This window comes from Plecotus auritus (genome assembly GCF_963455305.1).
Source record: "Plecotus auritus genome assembly, chromosome: 8".
Taxonomy (NCBI): Eukaryota; Metazoa; Chordata; class Mammalia; order Chiroptera; family Vespertilionidae; genus Plecotus; species Plecotus auritus.
In genome coordinates this window covers 107031891-107057173 of record NC_137782.1, presented here as the reverse complement: position 1 = coordinate 107057173, position 25283 = coordinate 107031891, and the positions used below count along the sequence as shown (strand labels likewise).

Genomic DNA, 25283 nt, shown 5'->3' with positions numbered 1-25283 from the left:
CACTCCTCGTTAGGTAAACACTGTTCTCCTGTCCTCTTCCTGCAGACCAGCAGTGGGCATGATGAGCACCAAGGCCTTCACGCTGGTCTCTGCCGTGGAGCGGGAGCTGCTGATGGGTGACAAGGAGCGCGTCAACATAGAGTGCGTGGAGTGCTGCGGCAAGAACCTCTACGTGGGCACCAACGACTGCTCCATCTACCACTTCCTGCTGGAGGAGCAGAGCCTGCCTGCTGGGACAGCCACGTTCACGGCCACCAAGCAGCTGCACAGATACCTGGGCCTCAGGAAGCCAGTGAGTGAGCTGCGTGCCGCCTCGGCCCTGCACAGACTGCTGGTGCTCTGTGACTACTCCATCACGCTGATCCACATGCTGAGCCTGGAGCCTGTCCCCTCAGGGGCCCGCATCAAGGGGGCCATGGCATTGGCCTTGAACGAGAACCCTGTGAGTGGGGACCCGTTTTGTGTGGAGGTCTGCATCATCTCTGTGAAACGCAGAACCATCCAGGTGTTCATGGTGTACGAGGACCGGGTCCAGATCGTCAGGGAGGTGTCCACGCCGGAGCAGCCCCTGGCGGTGGCTGTGGACGGCCACTTCCTGTGCCTGGCTCTGACCACGCAGTACATCATCCTGAACTATAGCACGGGCGCCGCCCAGGACCTGTTTCCCTACTGCAGCGAGGAGAAGCGCCCCATCGTCAAGCGGATAGGGAGGCAGGAGTTCCTCCTGGCGGGCCCGGGAGGACTGGGTGAGCTCTGTGCTGTCGCCCTCGCTACCTTCGCCTCCCATCTGCCCATTCTCTCCAGTTACCTCCACAACTTCATGCTGAAATTAGAGTGGTCACATAACCAGTGTCTTTTAAATTATTTTTCAATTCCAGTTCACATTCAATATTACTTTGTCTTAGTTTCAGGTGTACAGCATCGCCATTAGACAGCCATGTACTTTACAAAGTAGACCCTGGTATTTCACACACCACCTGGCACCGTACATAGTTATTATAATACTAGAGACCTGGTGCACGAATTAGTGCACCAGGGGTCCCTCGGCCTGGCCTGTGGGGTCAGGCCCAAACTGGCTCTCCAACATCCCTCTAGGGGTCCTGGATTGCAAGAGGGTGCAGGCCAGGCTGAGGGACCCCACCGGTACATGATTGGGGCCAAGGAGGGACTCGGGAGGTTGGCCAGCCAAGGAGGGGCTGTGGGAGGGCTCCAGGGCGTGTCTGGCCTGACTTGCTCAGTCCCGATTGGCCGGACGCCAGCAGCAAGCTAACCCCCCAGCTGCAAGCTAATCTACTGGTTGGAGCATCTGCCCCCTGGTGGTCAGTGCATGTCATAACAATTGGTCGACCAGACACTTAGTATATTAGGCTTTTATTATATAGGATTATTGACTGTTTTCCCTGTGCTGTACCTTACATCCTGTGACTATTTTCTAACTGCCAATCTGTACTTCTCAATCCCTTCACCTTTTTCATCTAGTTCCCCAGCCCCCCTCCCCTCTGACAACATGCAGTCTGCCTCTGTATCTGTGAGTCTGTGTCTGTTTTATTTGTTCTTTAATTTTATTTTGTGTTGACATGGAGCCAGATTTGCTCTGGGGAGAAGATTCCTTTAAGTAAATAACTATAAAATAAAATCTTAGCCTTCCGGGTAAGATTTCCTCTAGTGCATGGCTGTGTCAGTGGATTGTTTTTGCTCTTCATTCTCAAAAGGATTTGAGGTAGCTCACTGATAGGTCTTTTCAGATGCAGAGACCTCAGTGTTATTGACATAATTTTCTCTTAATTGACAGAGATTTCATCCCAGCAAGAAGGATCTAGTAGCCAGTGCCTTGAGAGAGCTGTGGGGGTTTTGTATGGTCTTCCTAATTCTCTGCCCTGACATGCTGAAGTTAAGAATCAGAGCTACTGACTTCACTGGCAACCTGTGATGTTTACTTCGGCAATGGGTGGCTCCCTCAGGGTGTGAGCAGGTGTGTGATGTGCAGGTGTGGGTGGCTCCCTCAGGGTGTGGACAGGTGTGTGATGTGCAGGTGTGGGTGGCTCCCTCAGGGTGTGGGCAGGTGTGTGATGTGCAGGTGTGGGTGGCTCCCTCAGGGTGTGGGCAGGTGTGTGATGTGCAGGTGTGGGTGTCTCCCCTCAGGGTGTGGGCAGGTGTGTGATGTGCAGGTGTGGGTGTCTCCCCTCAGGGTGTGGGCAGGTGTGTGAGGTGCAGGTATGGGTGGCTCCCTCAGGGTGTGGGCAGGTGTGTGATGTGCAGGTGTGGGTGGCTCCCTCAGGGTGTGGGCAGGTGTGTGATGTGCAGGTGTGGGTGGCTCCCTCAGGGTGTGGGCAGGTGTGTGATGTGCAGGTGTGGGTGGTTCCCCTCAGGGTGTGGGCAGGTGTGTGATGTGCAGGTGTGGGTGGCTCCCTCAGGGTGTGGGCAGGTGTGTGATGTGCAGGTGTGGGTGGTTCCCCTCAGGGTGTGGGCAGGTGTGTGATGTGCAGGTGTGGGTGGTTCCCCTCAGGGTGTGGGCAGGTGTGTGATGTGCAGGTGTGGGTGGTTCCCCTCAGGGTGTGGGCAGGTGTGTGATGTGCAGGTGTGGGTGGTTCCCCTCAGGGTGTGGGCAGGTGTGTGATGTGCAGGTGTGGGTGGTTCCCCTCAGGGTGTGGGCAGGTGTGTGATGTGCAGGTGTGGGTGGCTCCCTCAGGGTGTGGGCAGGTGTGTGATGTGCAGGTGTGGGTGGTTTCCCTCAGGGTGTGGGCAGGTGTGTGATGTGCAGGTGTGGGTGGTTCCCCTCAGGGTGTGGGCAGGTGTGTGATGTGCAGGTGTGGGTGGTTCCCCTCAGGGTGTGGGCAGGTGTGTGATGTGCAGGTGTGGGTGGTTCCCCTCAGGGTGTGGGCAGGTGTGTGATGTGCAGGTGTGGGTGGCTCCCTCAGGGTGTGGGCAGGTGTGTGATGTGCAGGTGTGGGTGGTTTCCCTCAGGGTGTGGGCAGGTGTGTGATGTGCAGGTGTGGGTGGTTCCCCTCAGGGTGTGGGCAGGTGTGTGATGTGCAGGTGTGGGTGGTTCCCCTCAGGGTGTGGGCAGGTGTGTGATGTGCAGGTGTGGGTGGCTCCCTCAGGGTGTGGGCAGGTGTGTGATGTGCAGGTGTGGGTGGTTTCCCTCAGGGTGTGGGCAGGTGTGTGATGTGCAGGTGTGGGTGGTTCCCCTCAGGGTGTGGGCAGGTGTGTGATGTGCAGGTGTGGGTGGTTCCCCTCAGGGTGTGGGCAGGTGTGTGATGTGCAGGTGTGGGTGGCTCCCTCAGGGTGTGGGCAGGTGTGTGAGGTGCAGGTATGGGTGGTTCCCCTCAGGGTGTGGGCAGGTGTGTGATGTGCAGGTGTGGGTGGCTCCCTCAGGGTGTGGGCAGGTGTGTGATGTGCAGGTGTGGGTGGTTCCCCTCAGGGTGTGGGCAGGTGTGTGATGTGCAGGTGTGGGTGTCTCCCCTCAGGGTGTGGGCAGGTGTGTGAGGTGCAGGTATGGGTGGCTCCCTCAGGGTGTGGGCAGGTGTGTGATGTGCAGGTGTGGGTGGTTCCCCTCAGGGTGTGGGCAGGTGTGTGATGTGCAGGTGTGGGTGGCTCCCTCAGGGTGTGGGCAGGTGTGTGATGTGCAGGTGTGGGTGGTTCCCCTCAGGGTGTGGGCAGGTGTGTGATGTGCAGGTGTGGGTGGTTCCCCTCAGGGTGTGGGCAGGTGTGTGATGTGCAGGTGTGGGTGGTTCCCCTCAGGGTGTGGGCAGGTGTGTGATGTGCAGGTGTGGGTGGTTCCCCTCAGGGTGTGGGCAGGTGTGTGATGTGCAGGTGTGGGTGGTTCCCCTCAGGGTGTGGGCAGGTGTGTGATGTGCAGGTGTGGGTGGCTCCCTCAGGGTGTGGGCAGGTGTGTGATGTGCAGGTGTGGGTGGTTTCCCTCAGGGTGTGGGCAGGTGTGTGATGTGCAGGTGTGGGTGGTTCCCCTCAGGGTGTGGGCAGGTGTGTGATGTGCAGGTGTGGGTGGTTCCCCTCAGGGTGTGGGCAGGTGTGTGATGTGCAGGTGTGGGTGGTTCCCCTCAGGGTGTGGGCAGGTGTGTGATGTGCAGGTGTGGGTGGCTCCCTCAGGGTGTGGGCAGGTGTGTGATGTGCAGGTGTGGGTGGTTTCCCTCAGGTTGTGGGCAGGTGTGTGATGTGCAGGTGTGGGTGGTTCCCCTCAGGGTGTGGGCAGGTGTGTGATGTGCAGGTGTGGGTGGTTCCCCTCAGGGTGTGGGCAGGTGTGTGATGTGCAGGTGTGGGTGGCTCCCTCAGGGTGTGGGCAGGTGTGTGATGTGCAGGTGTGGGTGGTTTCCCTCAGGGTGTGGGCAGGTGTGTGATGTGCAGGTGTGGGTGGTTCCCCTCAGGGTGTGGGCAGGTGTGTGATGTGCAGGTGTGGGTGGTTCCCCTCAGGGTGTGGGCAGGTGTGTGATGTGCAGGTGTGGGTGGCTCCCTCAGGGTGTGGGCAGGTGTGTGATGTGCAGGTGTGGGTGGTTTCCCTCAGGGTGTGGGCAGGTGTGTGATGTGCAGGTGTGGGTGGTTCCCCTCAGGGTGTGGGCAGGTGTGTGATGTGCAGGTGTGGGTGGCTCCCTCAGGGTGTGGGCAGGTGTGTGAGGTGCAGGTATGGGTGGTTCCCCTCAGGGTGTGGGCAGGTGTGTGAGGTGCAGGTGTGGGTGGTTTCCCTCAGGGTGTGGGCAGGTGTGTGATGTGCAGGTGTGGGTGGCTCCCTCAGGGTGTGGGCAGGTGTGTGATGTGCAGGTGTGGGTGGTTCCCCTCAGGGTGTGGGCAGGTGTGTGATGTGCAGGTGTGGGTGGTTCCCCTCAGGGTGTGGGCAGGTGTGTGATGTGCAGGTGTGGGTGGCTCCCTCAGGGTGTGGGCAGGTGTGTGATGTGCAGGTGTGGGTGGTTCCCCTCAGGGTGTGGGCAGGTGTGTGATGTGCAGGTGTGGGTGGTTCCCTCAGGGTGTGGGCTGGTGTGTGAGGTGCAGGTGTGGGTGGTTCCCCTCAGGGTGTGGGCAGGTGTGTGATGTGCAGGTGTGGGTGGCTCCCTCAGGGTGTGGGCAGGTGTGTGATGTGCAGGTGTGGGTGGCTCCCTCAGGGTGTGGGCAGGTGTGTGATGTGCAGGTGTGGGTGGCTCCCTCAGGGTGTGCACAGTCTGTGGTGCTAGGGCTCTGTGATGTGCACTCACGTGTGTGGAAGTGTGTCCATGTTCATTTTCCAGTTTGTGTGAGTCAGATTCATTCCAGGCCTAGACATTACAACATCTGTTCAGTTTCTCTTATCTTTAGGTTCCCTCATCCTTCTCTTTTATTTTTCTTTAATTTTCTATTGTAAAAGTTGGATTATTTCCGTTGCATGTTGTTGAATAGGTGAGGCTGACCTTTGTGTCTCCTGCAAACTGGGAGCAGGAGAGGTTTGGTCAGATTCAAGTGTTGTTTTTTGCTGGTTTTTGAGGAGAGGCAAGACTTATTCATAGGTGGGGGACTTCTGTCAGGGTTACATACTTTCTTGTGATTGTGTCTGTGTTGTTACTAGTTATTGGTGAGTATTGCCTATATATTTTTAAAAACAATATATTTCTTATTGATTTCATAGAGGAAGGGAGAGGGAGAGAGAGATAGAAACATCAATGATGAGAGAGAATCATTGATCAGCTGCCTCCTGCATGCCCCCCACTGGGGATCGAGCCTGCAACCTGGGCATGTGCCCTCGGCTGGAATGAACCTGGGACCCTTCAGTCCGCAGGCTGATGCTCTGTCCACTGAGCCACACTGGCTAGGGCCTGCCTACATTTTTAAATCTACAAACTAGTTGCAACGTTCTCTGTCTGTCCCTCCTTCATGTATGAACTGTAGTTCCTTGAGGAAGAGAAATGCCTCTATTTGGGCAGGAGGAGGTTTTCAATAAGGTGATCCCTCTGTCTTCCAGAAGTGACTTTTTAACATTGTAATTATGAACCACAGATTTTAATATATACAGTGTATTTGCAGCCATCTGTATGTGGTGGGAGTTTATTCAGGTTGAAGGATAAGTCCCTTCCATGGCCCTGCACTTAGATAGCTTCCTTGCCTTGGCAAAGTGCTCCAAGTTCACCTGGCACATTTCCTGCCCTAGATCTGGTTTCCCCATGTCCCCAAGGAGTCCTGCAGTTTGGAGACCATAGTCTGGGTGCCAGAGGAGCTTGCTGTCCATTCTAGGCTTCTTCAGTAGACAGAGCTTAGAAGTTTGTTTTTAAATTTTATTTTATTTTATTTTATTGATTTGAGAGAGAGGAAGGGAGAGAGATAGAGAAACATCAATGTGAGAGATAAACATCAATCGATTGCCTCCCATGTGTGCCTGAATCAAACTCACCACATTTTGTTATATGGATGATGCTCCAATCAACTGAGCCACCCGGCCAGGGCAGAAGTTTGCATTGTTTAAAGATGAAATCCAGTATGAGATCATATTGATAGAACCAGGTCAGGGCTGCAGGACACTGACCTTATCTACCTGTGCACCTGAATCTCCTTTCAGCCACGCCAAAAACCTCCCTAGCCTGCCACCCAGCACACTTGTTCCTTTGCTTTATCCCACAGCACACAGAACAGAACAATAATACCGACCTGACGTTCCCACGTGTGATTTCTGAGAAGTCTGGTTGTTCGTGGTTTTGTCCTTCGGGTGGGTATGGGAACGTCCAGTCACCTCACTGTGTGTTCAGGTCATTTGGAGCAGTTCCCTGCCATGTGGTTATGCCACCATCTGGACATACAATTAGATTAACTTGTTTCATTTCACTTTTGACTTTTAGAAATTGCTTTATTTTATATTTTGTTATGTAAATATTTAAAGGGTTCCAAGTCAGATCGATACAATAAGGTATATTCAAAGAGCTCATGTCCTGACTCCTTCCCCCATAGGTTTTTATGGTTTATCCTTTCATTTTTAAACAAAAATAGAAACAAATATGTGGCTATTTTTATCTCTTTCTTTCTTGGCTTTTTACTGAACAACGTGTTAGGAGCCCACTTGGTAGGTTAATATATGTTCCTTGTTGCTTCTGCATGTTGCTCGGTGGTGTGGCAGTCCCAGTTTATCAGTCTGCCCCCTGTTGGTGGGCATTGGGGTTTTCTCCAGTCGTATGGTATTAATGAGGGCTTACCTTGTACTTCCCTGTTGTATCCACGGTAAAGCTTTCTAGAGGTGGGACTGCTGAGTCAGAGGTAAGTGCCTGTGCATCGGGCTAGGTGTTGCCAGGTGCCTTGTCCGATGGGAACTGTCTCTTATTCTCCCTAGCCCTTCATTTTAGTGTTCTTTATAATCAGGGATGTTTCCCCTCATCTAGGTTATGGACAAATTCATCCATATTTTCTGCTAATAATTTTATGGTTTCATTTCTTACAGTAAAGAATATAAGGAATGGATCCATTTTTATCCTTTTCTACACTCTGTTCATTATCCCAACAAATTGATTAAAGAGTCCATTTTCCTCACTGGTTTAGGTGGCTTCCTTCAGCGTCCACTAAATTTCCTTCTGTCATTGGGTCTGTCTCGATTTCCCATTTTGTTCCATCAGGCTGTCTATTCATGAACCAATACCTGTTTTAGTTATAGAGACTTTATAGTGAACACATTTGATCGCAATATCTTTTTGCTGGTTTTAGTGTTAGGATTGACGGGAAATGGTAGTTGTTATTGGGGATGCATTTTTTCCTCACCCTTACTTTGTCTCAACTACATAGACATCATGCAAAATGAACCGACCTTCTTAATTGTTGTTTTGCTTGTAATTGGTACGATAAGCAAATTGGACGATCACTTGTAAGCTCTGCCATGCATTTCTTACATACAAGTTCTGTATACAGCATAGTCACCACCATCATGAATGGCTTCAGAGATTACTAAGTTCAAACAAATCACTATAACGAATGCAAATCCACTTTTAACATTTGAAAGCTATGCATTACATTTGCCTTTCTTTCTGAAGATAACATGTGTCCACTCCTGTATCATGAGAAATTGTTCTTAACTTTTTTGGTCTTAATTTAAATTTTATTAATTTAAAATTTTAACCAATATTTTGCTGAAAATTTGATAATAAATTGACTATTTTTTAAAATTAATTAATTAATTTACTTATTTATTTTTAGAGAGAGGTAGCGAGAAAGAGAAAAACATCAATTTGTTGTTTCACTTATTTATGCATTCATTGCTTGATTCTTGTATGTGCCCTAACCAGGGATCGAACCTGAAACCTTTGGCATATCAGGATGATGTTCCAACCAACTGAGCTATGTAATCCCAAGGATTCTGCTGAAATAACTGTGTTCGGTAGAGCACAGCTCTCAGGGGAATATGGGCACGGAGACCTCTCCCAGCCCTCATGTGCAGTGCAGTGCAGAGGCCCTAGCATGAATGTTCTCGAAAAAGGCAGAAACCAGAGGTGATTATTAGTTCTATCTTTTTAATGCTTGTTGAGAATGCAAATAATTCCCGTGGCTGTCCCCGCAGGCAGATAAAGGGTCCAGTGATACTTAGAGGGTGCACAAGTGAAGGCCATGGTTTTACAGGCATTCACGTTTTGCCACATTGGCACTCCTTACAATATGGAAACAGGAGGTGTCACCTGTTCACAAGTACATAGGTGGTTGGCAGGTGTCACAGCAGTGCCCTCTGTTTCCCAGCGGATCTGGCACCTTGTGCTTCTGGACCTGGACCCTGATTGCCGTGACTACGCTGCCCTTTCCTCTCGGGAAATCTCTGTTCTGTGCCTCTGGTTTCTGCCCTTTTCATTTTGAGAACGTTCATGCTCGGGTCTCCCCACTGCACGGCGAGGGCTGGGCGAGGGCTCCGTGCCCATATTCCCCTGAGAGCCGTGCTCTGCAGAGCACAACTATTTCAGCAGAACCCTTGGGATTCCATAGCTCTCCCAGGCGCCTGGGTGAAGGCGGGGGCACGGCGCCGGTGCCCACTGGGCTCTCTGGCGGCTGATTCTGACCGTATGGAGAATTCAGGTTCACGCACCTAATTCACTCCTCCAAAGCTCAGCCTTAATTTCAGGTCCTTCATGCTTCCAGGAGCTTTGCACCGTGTTTCTCTCCTTCAGGGTTTTTAATGCGTTTTGAGTACTTTGGTGATATTAATTCACCCGATTTGGTTGGGTATATTCAAACCTGAGTTACAGCCTCTCTCCCATTGGGAAACCTTGGGATGCCAAGCCCGCCCCCAGCTGTGCGAGTCATCCCCGCTCTGGAGCCAGCCCAGACCCCTTACACCTTTTGTTCCATCTTACCTCTTACCTGAGCATCTCCGTGCGTCTTCCTCGTTTCTATGGAACTCCTGACTTCCTATCGCTTGGGAAGAAGTGGAAGCCATGGTGTGCCGCACAGAAACGTGTCTCCCGTGTGGTCTTGTGTTCTGTCCTGGTGTGCTCCGTGGAACCATGTGTCCCCGAGAAAGCACTTGAACTCCATGTCCTCCCCTCACAGATGTCTCTCAAGTTCTACGAAATGCAAACCTGGCCTCCCAGCTGCCCTGCTCCCGATTCCCATTGTGTTGGCGGCTCCGCCCAGCCGTGCAGTCCTGAGGCTGTCTGCCCCTCCGAGTCAGGTGGCAGTTCCTTGGAAGGTAGCCCTGCTCTTTGCGCACCTAGCCTCCTCCTGTGGTAGGCAGCTGCCTGGCCTCCGTGTCTGGGTCTCTCCCTCCGTGCAGCCTCCCCGCAGGTGGTTTCTCTAAAGCCCTGGGACCTGTGCCAATTTCAGGCTGCACTCCTCCGCCCCCACCCAAGCCTCACTCTCCCACACTCTGCACTCCATGAAGGGTTTGCCCTGTTCTGGGAGCCACTCCTGTGAGGGGGCCACATTCCCCTCTTCCCTGCCTCCCTGTGACCTCCTGCTGCTTAATGCCGGAGCCCACCCACCCCACTCACCCCCGGTTGGTCTTCCCTGTGCAGCCCGTCTGACACAGCTCCACCTGGACTCTCCCTCCTTTCTCTGCCAGGTTGTTGCCTCTTGTAGTAACTATTTAGGTATTTTCCTGAGCCCTCCAGCGCTGTGAGTCCCTTGGTTGTGTCTCAGTCTATTTGTCTCTCCGTATCTAACTCAGTGCTGGACACACAGCAAGGACCTAGCAAGTGTTGAATTTAGGTTGATGCTCAACATGCTCATTTATAATTTTTCTTTTGGTAGGTGTTCATTTAATAAATGAGCTTTCCTTTCTGTTTGTGATGAGTTCACCCAGAGTCCTACTCTGTTTGGTGTATGATACTCAATTTTATGCTCTTATGAAGCTTCTTAAAATTGTTTGGCATGCACTTCCTCCACTGTGAGGACAGTGTGATATAAACTTTCACATGGGAATATGTAAACATTGGTTTACCTTCATTTTTATTTTATGTATTTTTATATTTAAATATATCTTTATTGTTGAAATATTATATATGTCCTTTTTTCCCCCAAGGACCCCTTCCAGTCTGCCCCCGCCCCCTGCCCCAGGCCTTCACTTCCCTATAGTCTGTGTCCATGGGTTATGCATCTATGCATACAAGGTCTTTGGTTGATTACTACCTACTCACCCACCCTCCCCCACCTTCCCTCTGAGATTCCGTACTTTGTTCCATGCTCCCATGTCTCTGGATCCACTCCTTTCATCAGTTTATTTAGTTAATTAGATTCCACGTATGAGTGAAATCATGTGACACTTGTCTTTGTCTGACTGATTCATTTCACTATCATGATCCTCTCCAGGTCCCTCCATGCTGTCTCAAAGGATAAGAAATTCTTCCTTTTTCACTGTTGCATAGTATTCCATGGTATAAATGTACCACAACTTTTTTATCCACTCCCCTACTGATGGGCACTTGGGCTGTTTCTAGATCTTAGCTATTGTAAATTGTGCTGCTATGAACATAAGGGTGCATGCATTCTTTCTGATTGCTGTTTCGGGTTTCTTAGGTTATATTCCTAGAAGTGGGATCACTGGGTCAAATGGCAGTTCCATATTTAATTTTTTGAGGAACTTCCATACCATTTTCCATCCATAATGACTATACCAGTCTGTATTCCCACTAGCAATGTACTAGGGTTCCCTTTTCTCCACATCCTTGACAGCACTTGTCTTGTTGATGGTAGCCATTTTGACAGGTGTGAGACGGTACCTCATTGTCGTTTTGATTTGCATCTATCTGATGATCAGTGACTTTGAGCATTTTTTCATATGTCTCATGGCCATCTGGATGTCCACTTTGGAGAAGTGTCTATGTAGGTCCTTTGCCCGTTTTTTAATTGGATTGTTTGTCTTCCCTTTGTTAAGTTGTATGAGTTCCTTATATAGTTTGGATGGTAACCTTTATCAGATGTATCATTGCCAAATATGTTTTCCCATACAGTGGGCTCACTTTTTGTTCTGTTGTTGGTTTCTTTTGCTGTGCAGAAGCTTTTTAATTTGATGTAGTCCCATTTATTTATTTTCTCCTTAGTTTCCTTTGTCCTGGGAAATGTATCCTAAACATATTGGTAGGAGAGATGTCTGAGATTTTGCTGCCTATGGTTTCTTCTAGGGTTTTTATGGTTTCATGACTTACATTTAAGTCTTTTATCCATTTTGAGTTTATTCTTGTGTATGGTGTAAGTTGGTGGTCTAGTTTCATTTTTTTGCATGTATCTGTCCAGTTTTCCCAGTAGCATTTATTGAAGAGACTATCTTGACTCCATTATATGCTCTTGCCTCCTTTGTCAAATATTAATTGAGGATAATGGCTTGGGTCGATTTCTGGGTTCTCTGTTCTGTCCCATTGATCTTTATGCCTGTTCTTGTGCCAGTACCAGGCTGTTTTGATAACGGTGGCTTTGTAGTATAACTTGATATCTGATATTGTGGTTCCTCCAACTTTGTTCTTCTTTCTCAAGGTTGCTGTAGCTATTTGGGGTCTCTTTTGGTTCCATCTAAATTTTGGAATATTTGTTCTAGATCTCTGAAATATGCTGTTGGTATTTTATTTTAATTTAATTCTTTATTGTTGAAAGTATTACATATGTCTCCTTTTTCCCCCATTGACCTCTCCCAGTCAGTCCCATGTGCCCCAGCTCATGCCCTCACCCCCCTATTGTCTGTGTCCATTGGTTATGCTTTTATGCATGCATACAAGTTCTTTGGTTGATCTCTTACCCACCCCTCTACCCTCCCTGCCTTCCCTCTGAGGTTTGACAGTCTGTTCAAAGCTTCTGTGTCTCTGGATCTATTTTTTTTCATCAGTTCATGTTGTTCATTATATTCCACTAATGAGTGAGATCATGTGATACTTATCCTTCTTCAGCTGGCTTATTTCACTTAGCATAATGCTTTCCAGTTTCATCTATGCTGTTGCAAATTGTAAGAGTTCTTTCTTTTTTACAGCTGTGTCGTATTCCATTGTGTAGATGTACCACAGTTTTTTTTTTTATTTTTTAACTAGAGGCCCAGTGCATAAAATTCATGCACTGATAGGGTCCCTAGCGGCTGCTGGCTGGGTACTCCCTCCCTTCCCCTGGCCGGCCCCGCCTCCTAGTCGAACTCCCAGACAACTCCCAGTTGAGGGAACAATTTGCATACTATGCTTTTATTATATAGGATCCTCACCTGAGGATATTTTTCTTTTTTTGTGTGTGAACAAAAAACAATCTTTATGTATACTATGAATAGATACCTAAATACAATATGGTTTTTTAAATGAAATCATGTGTATATAGTTGTATTCATAAAGAAGTATACTCATCAAAAACTCTACAACAATAACAGCAAATCCAAATGCAAACGAAGATATTCTTCTGAATTTTATTTCATCGAACATCAAAAACCACCAATCTTTTAATCCTTTTTTTGTACATTATTCTGTATCCACATTCTCTGCATCTGATTGGATCCCTGGATTTTATTTCATTTTCTGCGTGACATTCTCCACAGATATATATCATTGGCTGCTGCTTTGGGGTTTGGACGTCCTTCCTGGTGCCCATTGTTAATCCTTAGCACCAACACACTCCTCTTGCTGCGATTCTAAACATGCTGCAGCATGTTGTTGTATGCAGCCCACTTCCCCTGAGGATATTTTTCCATTGATTTTTAGAGAGAGGGAGAGACAGAGAGAAACATCAATGTGAGAGAAACACATGGATTGGCTGCCTCCTGCACGTACCCCAAACAGGGCCGGGGAGGAGTCTGCAACCGAGGTACATGCCCATGACCGAATTGAACCTGGGATCCTTAGGTCCCCAGGCCAACGCTCTATCCACTGAGCCAAATCAGTTAGGGCTACCACAGTTTTTTAATCCACTCATTTGCTGATGGGCACTTAGGTTGTTTCCAAATCTTACCTATTTTATTTAAATAAATCTTTATTCAGATTATTACAATTGTTTCTCCTTTTTCCCCCCATAGCTCCCCTCCACCCGGTTCCCACCCCACCTTCTGCCCTTACCTCCCCCTCACTGTCCTCATCCATAGGTGTATGAATTTTGTCCAGTCTCTTCCTGAACTACCCCATACCCCTTTCCCCCTGAGAATTATCAGTCCACTTCCTTTCTATGCCCCTGATTCTATTATATTCACCAGATTATTCTGTTCCTCAGGTTTTTAATTCACTTGATTTTTAGGTTCACTGGTTGATAGATATGTATTTGTTGTTCATAATTTTTATCTTTACTTTTTTCTTCTTCCTCTTCTTTAAGAATACCTTTCAGCATTTCATATAATACTGGTTTGGTGGTGATGAACTCCTTTAGCTTTTTCTTATCTGTGAAGCTCTTTATCTGCCCTTCAATGCTGAATGATAGCTTTGCTGGGTAGAGTAATCTTGGTTGTAGGTTCTTGCTATTCATCACTTTGAAAATTTCTTGCCACTCCCATCTGGCCTGCATAGTTTCTGTTGAGAAATCAGCTGACAATCGTATGGGTGCTCCCTTGTAGGTAATTAGCTGTTTTTCTCTTGCTGCTTTTAATATTCTCTCTTTGTCTTTTGCTCTTGGCATTTTAATTATGATGTGTCTTGGTGTGGTCCTCTTTGGATTCCTTTTGTTTGGGGTTCTGTGCGCTTCCTGGACTTGTAAGTCTATTTCTTTCACCAGGTGGGGGAAGTTTTCGGTCATTATTTCTTCAAATAGGTTTTCAGTATCTTGCTCTCTCTCTTCTTCTGGCACCCCCATAATTCTGATGTTGGTACGCTTGAAGTTGTCCCAGAGGCTTCTTACACTATCTTCAACTTTTTGGATTTTTTTTGCTTTTTGCTTTTTCGATTGAGTGTTTTTTGCTTCTTTGTATTTCAATTCTTTGACTTGATTCTTTGGTTCCTCTAGTCTGTTGTTGGGTCTCTGTATAATATTTTTTATTTAAGTCAGTGTATGTTTAATTTCTAGTTGGTCCTTTTTCATATCTTCGAGGGTCTCGTTATATTTATTGGCCTTTTCTAGGATATTCTTGAAAAGCCTTATAACCGTGGTTTTGAATTCTATATCCAGTCATTTGTTTTCCTCCATTTCTTTCATTTGTGATCTGTTTCTTTGATGCCGCATTTTCACTGCTTCCCTGAGTTGATAGGGTAGATTTGTGTGCTAGGTTTCCTATATGGCCCAGTGTGTCGGCCTCCCCAGTTAACCTGAGGTGGACACTCTTGGTGCACCCCTTTGTGGACTGTGTGTACAGCCTTGTTATAGTTAAGTCTTGATTGTTGTTGGTATCACTGGGAGGAATTGACCTCCAGGCCAGTTGGCTGTAAGGATCAGCTGTGTCTATGCTGGGAGAAGTTCGGTGCTGGAGACAGCCTTATAGGATTAGACTTGCCAAATTGCAATAGCCTCTGTGCTCAGCTTGGATGGGGTGGAGTCTCAGGGCGGAGCAGACAGTCTTGGCTTCCAGTCAGCCTTGCCCTTGCACGTGTGCCTCTAGACCTCTGCCTTCCCCAGCTCCCGAGTCTCCGCCCGAGAGTCCAGATTCCCCCCACAAGAACGTGGGTCCCCAGGGGCTCGCCTGGAACTGGGGTTCAGTGCAGTCAGAACTGGGGCTCAGTGCAGTCAGGAGCTTCGGACTCCCTTCTGCTAGGGAAAGCCTGTGGCAACCTCCGCAGCCTTTGTGCACACTGGCGCGCGCGCCTCCAGAACCCTGGCGCCGGGGCTCCCCCGGGTCTCCCCCGGGTCTCCGAGTCTCCAGGTGCCTTTCTCTCTACCTGACAGTCCAGACTCCCCCGTATGAGCCTGGGTCCATGGGGTTTCGCCCGGGACTGGGGTTCAGTGCAGTCAGAACTGGGGCTCAGTGCGGTCGGGGGCTTCCTTCCCCCTTCCGCCAGAGAAAGTCAGCCAGGCTCTCAGCCGCCCTTCCTTTCTGCACGCACAAAGACCCTTTGCAGTACCTCCAATTCTCTGTGAGCTTTTCTCTTTCCTTCTAGTTGTAGAATTTTCACTCAGCCAGCTTTCCTGTGGTTCTGGATGGTGTCCGTTCTGTCTTTTAGTTGTAGTTTTGAAATTGTTGTGCAAGGCAGCAGTTTAGGTGCTTACCTATGCCGCCATCTTGGTTTCTCCTAAATCTTAACTATTTTAAATTGTGCGGCTTTGAACATAGGGATGCATATATCCTTTCTAATTGGTGTTTCTGATTTCTTGGGATGTATTACTAGAAGTGGGATTACTTGGTCAAATGGGAGTTCCATTTTACATTTTTTGAGAAAACTCCAACTGTTCTCCACAGTGGCTGCACCAATCTGCATTCCCACCAGCAGTGCACGAGGGTTCCATTTTTTCCACATCCTCGCTAGCACTTGTTGTTTGTTGATTTGTTGATGATAGCCATTCTGACAGGTGTGAGATGGTACCTCATTGTCATTTTGATTTGCATCTCTCAATGATTACTCACTTTGAGTATTTTTTCATATGCGTCTTGGCCTTCTGTATGTCCCCTTTCTAAAAGTGTCTATTTAGGTCCTTTGCCCATTTTTTTATTGGATTGTTTGTCTTCATTTGGTTACATTATATGAGTTCCCTATAAATTTTGGAGATTAAACCCTTATTGGATGTAAAATTGGCAAATATTTTCTCCCATGCAGTAGGCTTTCTTGTTGTTTTGTTGATGGTTTCTTTTGCTGTGCAGAAGCTTTTTATTTTGATGTAGTCCCATTTGTTTATTTTATCTTAGTTTCCATTGTCCTAGGAGATATATTAGTAAAGATACTGTTATCAGAGATGTCTGAGATTTTGCTGCCTATGGATTCTTCCAAGATTTTTATGGTTTCCCATCTTACATTTAAGTCCTTTATCCATTTTGAGTTTATTCTTGTGTATGGTATAAGTTGGTGGTCTAGTTTCATTTTTTTGCATGTATCTGTCCAATGTCCCAACACCATTTATTGAAGAGACTGTCTTGACTCCATTGTATGCCTCTTGCCTCCTTTGTCAAATATTAATTGAGCATAATGGCTTGGGTTAGTTTCTTGGGTTTCTATTCTGTTCCATTGATCTACTATGCCTACCAGTTAACAATGCGGATTTTGTAATCAAAGAAAACATGATAATTTCAAGAGAAACATCAAAAGTGCTTTATTCAAAGTAATGTCCATCGCTAGCTACACATTTCCCCCATATTTCAGATAATTTGTGGATATTGTCCCAATAGAACTTTTCTTGTTTTGAGGCAAATCATTCAGAGACCCAGTTTTCCACTTCTTCATATGTTTTGAACTGCTGCTCAGAAAGTGCGTGTGCCATCGATCAGAACAAGTGGTAATCTGAAGGAGCAAAGTCTGGTGAATAGAGCGGGTGGGCTAATAATTCCCAGGCAAGATCTTTTAACATGTTTCCAGGAAGTTTTTTTTATTACTTTCTTGATCTCATTGGTAACCCATTCAGTGTTTAATAACATGCTATTTAGCCTCCATGTGTTTGAATGTTCTTGGGTGTTTTTATTGTAGTTGATTTCTAATTTCATTCCACTGTGATCTGAGAAGATGCTGGATATGATTTCAATCTTCTTGAACTTGTAGAGGCTTGTTTTGTGTCCTGACATGTGTTCTGTCTTTTTGAATGACCCATGTGCACTTGAGAAGAATGTATATTCTGCAGCTTGGGGTGAAATGTTCTATAAATATCAGTTAAATCCTTCTGATCCAGTGTGTCCTTTAGAGTCACTGTTTCCTTGTTAAGTTTTTGTCTGGAAGATTTATCCAGTGGAATCAGGGGGGTGTTAAAGTCCTCTACTATGACTGTATTGTTGTCAATCTCTCCCTTAACCATTTGTACTCCATAAGTGTCTATAGACACAAGTGGCAGACTGTTTTTAATTAAATTCAAAATACCATGGCAGTTAACTGGTTAAAGTCCTCTAGAAGTTTTTAAATATATTTAGGTGCTCCTATATTGGGCGCATATGTTTACAAGGGTTATATCCTCTTGTTGGATCATGATCCCTTTAGTATTATGTAGTAACCTATGTTGTCTCTTGTGATGGCTTTGATTTTGAAGTCTATTTTGTCAGATATGAGTATTGCTACCCCAATTTTTTTTTCTTTTCTATTTGCATGGAAAATTCTTTTCCATCCCTTCACTCTCATCCTGTGTGAATCTTTTTTTCTGAGCTGGGTCTCTTGTTGACAACATATATTTGGGTCTTGTTTTTGTATCCATCCAGCTACCCTATGCCTTTTGATTGGAGCATTTAATCCATTTACATTTAGGGTTGTTATTGATAGGTACTTATTGATTGCCATTTTAATTCTGTATGCTTAGGTTTCTCTTTCTTCTTCTCATGACAGCAGTCCCTTTAGCGTTTCTTGCAATGCTGGTTTGGTGATAATGAACTCCTTTATCTTTTTTTTTTTTGTCTGGGAAGCTCTTTATATGACCGTCTATTTTGAATGATAGCCTTGCTGGATATAGTTATCTTGGTTCCAGATCCTTGCTTTTCATTACCTTAAGTACTTCATGCCATTCTCTCCTGGCCTGTAGAATTTTTATTGAAATATCAGATGTCAGCCTTATGGGAGCTTCTTTGTAGGTAGCAGTTTGTTTTTCTCTTGCTGCCTTTCAGATTCTCTCTTTGTCTTATAGTTTTTGGCATCTTAATTATGATGTGTCTGGGTGTGGGTCTATTTGGGTTCTTCTTGCTTGGGACTCTCTGTGCCTCCTGAACTTGTATGATGTTTACCTTCACCAGGTTAGGGAAGTTTTCTGCCATTATTTCTTCAAACATGTTCTCTATCTCTTGCTCCCTTTCTTCCCCCTATTATGTGAATATTGTACATTTTATGTTGGCTCCCTTAAGCTGTCTTCCTGTTTATTTAATTGTTTTTTTCTTCTTGGTTCTGATTGAGTGATTTTTCTATCCTGTCTTCTAATTCACTGATCCGATCCTCAGCCACTCCTAATCTGCTGTGTATTCCTTCCAATGTGTTCTTTATTTGTGCTATGTCATTCTTTATTTCTGGTTTCATGGTTACTATATCTTTTCTCTTGCTGTTGAGCATCTTTATCATCATTTTTCTTACTCTATGTCAGATAAAGTTCTTATCTCCATTTTACTTTTCTCTTCTTCTGGAGAATTCTCGTATTCTTTCATTTGGGGATTGTTACTTTATCTCCTCATTTTGGCTGCCTGTTTGGGTTTGTGACTTTGTATTAGGTAGATTTGCTATGCCTCTCAATCTCTAGTAGGATGGTCAAACACTGTTTCTGACCTAATTAGATCAGGCAAAGACTCTGAGCCTCTAGAGACCGCTTCTGCTTGCAGACTGATTGGATTTAGTCTCAACTATCCCTCAGGCAATCGTCTACAGGTATGGTGAGAGTTTTTCCCAACAGGGTGGGGCAATTGCTTCTGCCTGGAGGCTAATTCTAATTCTCAGTCTCTCTCTTTTTTAAAAAAATACATTTTATTGATTTTTTACAGAGAGGAAGGGAGAAGGATAGAGAGTTAGAAACATTGATGAGAGAGGAACATTGATCAGCTGCCTCCTGCACACCCCCTACTCGGGATGTGCCTGCAACCAAGGTACATGCCCTTGACCGGAATCGAACATGGGACCCTTCAGACCGCAGGCTGATGCTCTATCCACTGAGCCAAACCGGTTAGGGCTAATTCTCAGTCTCTTAATGGGTCTCAGTAACACCACACTGTGGGACAAGGTGCTTTCCAATAGGGTCTGTCAGCTGTCTTCCCCCCAGGCAAAGCCACCTGTATAGCAAATGTCTGTGTGAGAAAGATGACCTTTGCAGCATGAGGGAGTGACTGAGCACTGGAAACTGGGGTGTCTACCTTTTGAAGTATAACCCCAGAGCCCCTAATCCTGACTTCTGCTCACACAGCTCCAGTTCACTCTTCCCTCCTTCTGCTGGAGCACAAGGTGAGTGGCTACACAGGGAATTTTGTGTGTTGGCCCTTTAAGAGTGTGCCTGCATTTCTAGCTATCTCTCCCTGGCAGACAGCAATCCTGCTGCTTTTCACAACCAGATGTTATGTGGTCACCCTTCTCAATTCTGGTGCTTTCTGGTTGGGGTTTAGACCCCAGAGTTCTCAATGGAAACCCCCCTGGAGCTGAGCTGTCCCTCTGGAACCTCAGCTGGTGTCTGTGGTAGCCGGCTAGACCTTTTGCACCTCTGCCCCTCCTACCAGTCTCTATGTGGTCTTCACTTTCGGTCCTCATTTATCAGGGTCCTCTCCAGTGAATGTTCAGTTGCTTATTCAAGAAGTTTTTCTGTGTTTTAGTTGGAATTCCAGTTAGGTCCTGGGAGCATATCCATGCAGCATCCACTTACTCTGCTGCCATTTTTTTTAAAAAAATATATTTTATTGATTTTTTACAGAGAGGAAGGGAGAGGGATAGAGAGTTAGAAACATCGATGAGAGAGAAACATCGATCAGCTGCCTCCTGCACACTCCCTACTGGGGATGTGCCCGCAACCCAGGTACATGCCCTTGTCCGGAATCGAACCTGGGACCCTTGAGTCCGCAGGCCGACGCTCTATCCACTGAGCCAAACCGGTTTTGGCAGTCTGCCGCCATTTTTAATCCCCCAGTTTACCTTCATTTTTAGTTGGAAGTAAATATAAGATTTACCCTCTGGGAAGCTAGTTCTCATGGAAATGAAGTCACATAGAGTTCTTCACACGTGCAGCAAATTATGTTATGTTTCCTATCTGAGATATAAGGAAAGCGGGTGATATTCTGCATCCAGACGCAGGAAAATAAGTAGTTATTTAAGACCTCCTAATCCCTGTTTTTCTAGGCATGTTTGCCACTGTTGCTGGGATTTCTCAGCGGGCTCCTGTGCACTGGTCAGAGAACGTGATCGGGGCGGCCGTCTGCTTCCCCTACGTCCTGGCGCTCGACGACGCCTTCATCACAGTCCACAGCATGCTGGACCAGCAGCAGAAGCAGACCCTGCCCTTCAGGGAAGGCCACATTCTGCAGGACTTCGAAGGTACCCGTTTATGCAGAAATCTTAACGAAATTCAGTTATCACTTCTCTTGTGACATTTCCTCAGTAAATACTGCTCCGGGCCCATTAGGAACCGGGCTTTATGCTGCGCATAGCAGGTACACAGGTGATGGTAACACACATTCCACACTTCAGGGGCCCCAGGGTCAGTGGGGAGAGAGACATTAAACAGTAGGCACAGCAGTTGAAGAGCCTGATAGAATGAAGTAAGGGGAGAGCAGAGGAGGAAGTATTTCCTAGGAATATCAGGGAAGACTTCCTGAAGGAGGTGGTATTTGAGCCAAACCTTTAAGGGTGTGAAGGACTCAGCCAAGCACATGTGCTATGAAAGAACCTTCAGGTAGAGAGCAAGGTGCATGCAAACCTGCACTTCAGGCCCCAGAAGCAGGTCAGTGGCTGTGGGAGGAGGATGGTGTCAAATGAGGAGACCAGGGCAGTCAGGAAGGGACTGCCTCTTCTGTGCAGTGGGGAACCAGGGGGCAGATTTATTTTACTTGTAAACTTTATTAGAATGTTTTTAAATGTACTGAAGAGTTGAGAGAAGACAAAGTGAACCTCTGCACACTGCCCACTTAGATGTAGCACCTAAAGTTGAATAGAAGTGGAGGGCCACACAGCATTTAAACCATAATGCTCCAGCGTGCCTCTCCTCAGAATCAGTGCACTTTCCTCCATAACCACAACGCCCTTCCACCTTAGAGAGTGAGCTCCAATGTCCTGCCTGTGGTCAGATTTCCCCAGGGGTCCTAGAACGCCTGCTATGATCTTTTCTTCGAGCCAGGAACTAGTCTAGATTCATGCATTGCGTGTATCATTTAAGGATCTTAGCTTATCACATGTTGCCCTTCCTTTTTGAGATGCTGGGGATGTGAACTTACTGGGACTCATCCGGCATGTTAAGCCCCTCAGATTCCAGCTGAAGGCCTGACACGGGCTTCAGAGGACACATTTCACGACGGTGTTATGGTGCCATGTACCTCGGGTACTGGAGGTGGGCGGGCTCGTGTACACCAAGAGGCTGATGAGGTGCCCACCCTAGGTGGGAGCAAGGGAGGCTTCCTAGGGACAGGCACTCCAGCACAGAGAGGGGACAGAGTCTCCTGAGTATGAGAAAAGCTAGTTTGGGTGTGATAACAGAAGACAGATAATCTAGACAAGAGAGCAGAGCAGGAGGACCAGGGAGGGAGATGCGGTGACGATCCAGGCCAGGAGACGAGGGCTGGCTGGGCCACAGTGGGCAGGAGCGCAGGGGGAGAAGAGCTGACAGCAGCAAAGGCGTGGCTGACCGGAACTCTCCTTGAGGTAGAAAGAAAAGCGTGCCATTGCTTCCTGTGAACATGTAATAGTTTGCTTACCACGTGTCCCCAGGGCGCAGCAGAACTCACTTTAAAAGTTTTGTACTGGACCCTGGCTGGATCACTCAATTGGTTGTAGCATCATCCCATGCATCAAAAGTTTGTGGGTTCGATTCCAGGTCAGGGTACATACTTAGGTTGCAGGCTCGCTCCCTGCCTGGGGCACGTATGGGAGGCAAATGATTGATGTTTTTCTCTCTAGCTCTCTCTCTCTAAAAATCAATAAACATTTCCTCAAGCGAGGATTTAAAAAAATAAAGCTTTGTACTAGGAGCTGGTCTTGGACTGTAGTTGCACTCCTGGGTGGATGCCTGTGCAAGGTCCCCCAGGGGAAACGAGGGTGGCATTGTTGGCCACGGTCACGGTGACTCAGAGCTGTGTGGGGAAGTGAGTAAGGTAGTGCCGAGATGTGGAGGTGTTTGTATGGCAGGTGAGTATGAAATACTATCTCATCGTTCAGAATGTTGTATTATAATCTTGTTTCCTGTAAAGTAACTAACACGAACAGAAAATAAAATTTTGAAAGTTTTATATGAGGTACATCATAATTCAGACTGACAATTTTCCATAACTGATCTCTATAACCTCATTAGACTGAATATTGTATATATACTCAATTGGTTGTAAATTTATCAGCACTTTCAAATAAAAACAATGCAAAAGAGGATATTTTATACTTTGGAAATGTAGTGTTAAGAGTTTGGCCTTTGCTGACAGATGGAAGTTTGGGATGAAGAAGAGAGAGGTGTTGTAATTTCTAATTTCCATGGTGATTCTGTGTGGGAGAACGCCAATGAAATTGATCAGCAAGTCAGAGCAGGGTCAATGTGGGGAGCAGTGTGTTTTCTTGCTGGCAGTATGTCTTCCCCTTTCCAATTGGTTGACTTTCTTCCCAGGAAGAGTGATTGTCGCCACAAGTAAAGGAGTTTACATCTTGGTTCCCTTACCTCTGGAAAAACAAATACAGGATCTTCTAGCAAGCCACAGAGTGGAAGAGGCGTTGGTTTTAGCAAAAGGAGCTCGGAGGAACATTCCAAAGGAAAAATTTCAGGTCTGTAGCTATTGATCACAGGAAGCATGCCTCCGGGGCAGTAAGCAGAAAGCACTCAGGTTTAGCCCCACACAGAGCCCTTCCTGTGTGCCAGACCGCTCTCTCGGGCTGAGTTTTCTTGGCACACCCCACTGTGCAGGTAAGGAAACAGGTGCAGAGCCACAGACGGGCCGCAGGACACTGCCAAGAGCCAGGTCAGGCTGGGAGCCTCCAGCTTCCGTGCTTAGTACACAGAGCTGTGTTTCTGGTCAACTTCCTTCCTCAGTGGCCTTCAAAGAAGAATCGGCATAATTCTGAAAACCAAGAGTAGCAGCATGTTATTTTGTTTCCTCATTTAGAATTTGTATTTGTTGGGATGGGACTGAATTATAAAAGTTTAGGTTTATATTATCTACAGGTTAACCATACTGATAACTATCTAATATTGCAGGAGTCCACCTAATTAATTTCCTTAGGAGCAAATTTAATGCCCTTAAGAAACATGAACTTTCATAGAGTTGGTATGGATAAATGTAATGGATATAATAATCACAAGTTATTCTTATGTCTAATGAAATCACATTCCCTAACAATTGCTGCTTGGTCGGCTGTCAGGTTAGTTCAGGTTACTCTATGGAGTCGGGAGAAAAGAAATGTGACGTGGGTGAGTGTGCATTCCTGTGAATGTCTCAGTCATCATTGAAAGGGCTCATGGACTTAGAGTAACCCTGCGATTATGACAGAGGGGTCAGGTTTCCCATGACTATGACTGCTGTGGAATGAAAGGATGCTTTATGCTGAGAAAGGTAGGTTCTGAGAGTGAGAGGCAGGAAGTAGACTTAATGGTTATGGGGAGTGAAAGAAGGCATCTTTTCTATATTTAAATAGTGATAAACTTTCATCTTCCTAATTTTTTAAAGTAAGACCTACCTATTAGCACTCAGCAGGGGGCAGCAAAGGCAAAAGGAAGAAAGCGCCTGCTCAGGGCCTGCTGTGCTGAGCACCCTGCAGAGCTTTCCTTACACCGACCTGAGACCCTGCTGGGCTCCTCACTCCTCTCTCCTGTGTATCAGGGACCCATGAGCTGCTGCCTGCAGACAAGTTGAATGGCTGAACAGGCCGGTCCTGGGGTGCCCCTCCTTGTGTCCACGCGCGCACACACACACACACACACACACACACACACACACGTGCACACTTTAAGTTTGTAACATTTTCTTAAAGAGGCTCTCCTGGTTCTTTGTCTGCTTTTGCTTTTTCTCCTCTCTTCTTGCCACAGTAGACACATGCAGTGAGTATTAAGACATTACTAGCCGTCTTGCTCTCTAGTCCGATACCTCAGTTGGCGTGTCCCCTTTCTAACATGCTCTCTGCCTTCTCCCTGTTGCTGCAAACACACACAGCCCTGGAACCCTCAGGAGGACCTCAGGTTCAGCCATTTCTTCGTGCCCGTCTTTGCCGCTGGTTGGTGTCAGCAGCCTCCTCGGTGTGCCTGCTCCATCCTCCATGCTGCCCTGGGGTGACCTTTCTAAACGGCAGACCAAATCCTGGCGTAAAATGCACCGGTGGGGGCCTCCCTGCCTATAGTCAAGTCCACACCCTGCAGGCGCTTCAGCTTGGCCCCGCCTGCTCCCCTCCTCTCCTGCCCCCTCTGTCGCCTTGTGAAACATGCCTGAACCACAGTTCACCTCACAGGGTGGAGGACTGGGGAACAGCGGCTGAGCCCTGCAATGTGGAAGCCCTCTGAGAGGCAGTTAAAACATTTTAGTCCTCAGAGCAGTTAAAACATAACCAGTACCATCTGCAGACAGGAAGGCACGGCAGCTGGTGAGAGCAGAGCGCTGGGCCTGTCTCCTGGTGTGGACCTGCCATGCACTCACCCTGCCCTCCCCCCCCTCGCCCCCGCCTTGCTATACTGGAGCTACTTCCATACGCTGTATATTACTGTTTCGATACCTTGCTGAAATATGCCTGTTCTTGGAGCCTTCCCGGCTCCTGGGTAGACTCTTCTCTCTTGGTTCCCATCTCTGCTCATTTCTGGGCTGAGCTACAAAGGAATGGGTCCGTGTGAGTCACAGCTGTGGACCGGGCTCCCAGCAGCCCTGATGTGATGGGTGGGGCAGAGGTGGTTGTTTAGAGCTAACTTCTCCTAAAGGAGTTGTGTTTTTAGGGTTAGATGTGACTCTTATCATAAGGTACATTACTTATTTTAACTTTAGGATGCGTGGGACCAAATGTAGCCCCCAGGCTTAGAGAGACCAGAAAGGGAGAGGAAGGAGACCAGGCGGTCAGTAGACTGGCATCTCACCGCTCACCCCGTTCTCTTCATTTAAAGCCAGAACTGATCTTGCTCCACTGAGCGCTAGGGAGTGATTATCAGAAGTTTGACTGAGGGGCTGGGAGTAAAGGAGTATTTCTTGTAGAGATCCAAAGAGACAGAGAATGTGGCGC

General features: G+C 47.3%; 2 protein-coding genes across 5 annotated transcripts in view; one reads left to right on the top strand and one right to left on the bottom strand.

The window, feature by feature from the left end:
• TGFBRAP1 (transforming growth factor beta receptor associated protein 1) overlaps positions 1–25283 on the top strand; it is a 65169-nt gene that overhangs the window by 21502 nt on the left and 18384 nt on the right. For all 4 annotated transcript variants that reach the window (XM_080686984.1, XM_080686981.1, XM_080686983.1 and 1 more), the window contains exons 2-4: positions 46–746; positions 20235–20429; positions 22699–22853. In XM_080686984.1, coding sequence (XP_080543110.1) covers positions 59–746; positions 20235–20429; positions 22699–22853 — 1038 coding nt within the window. In that variant the 5' untranslated portion in view covers positions 46–58. The remainder of the gene's footprint in view (positions 1–45; positions 747–20234; positions 20430–22698; positions 22854–25283) is intronic.
• Positions 12814–12990, bottom strand: LOC308257427 (DNA-directed RNA polymerases I, II, and III subunit RPABC4-like; the record flags this gene model as incomplete). The annotated part of the gene is made up of 1 exon (XM_080687017.1): positions 12814–12990. The coding sequence occupies one exon, from the start codon at positions 12988–12990 to the stop codon at positions 12814–12816; it is 177 nt and encodes a 58-aa protein (XP_080543143.1).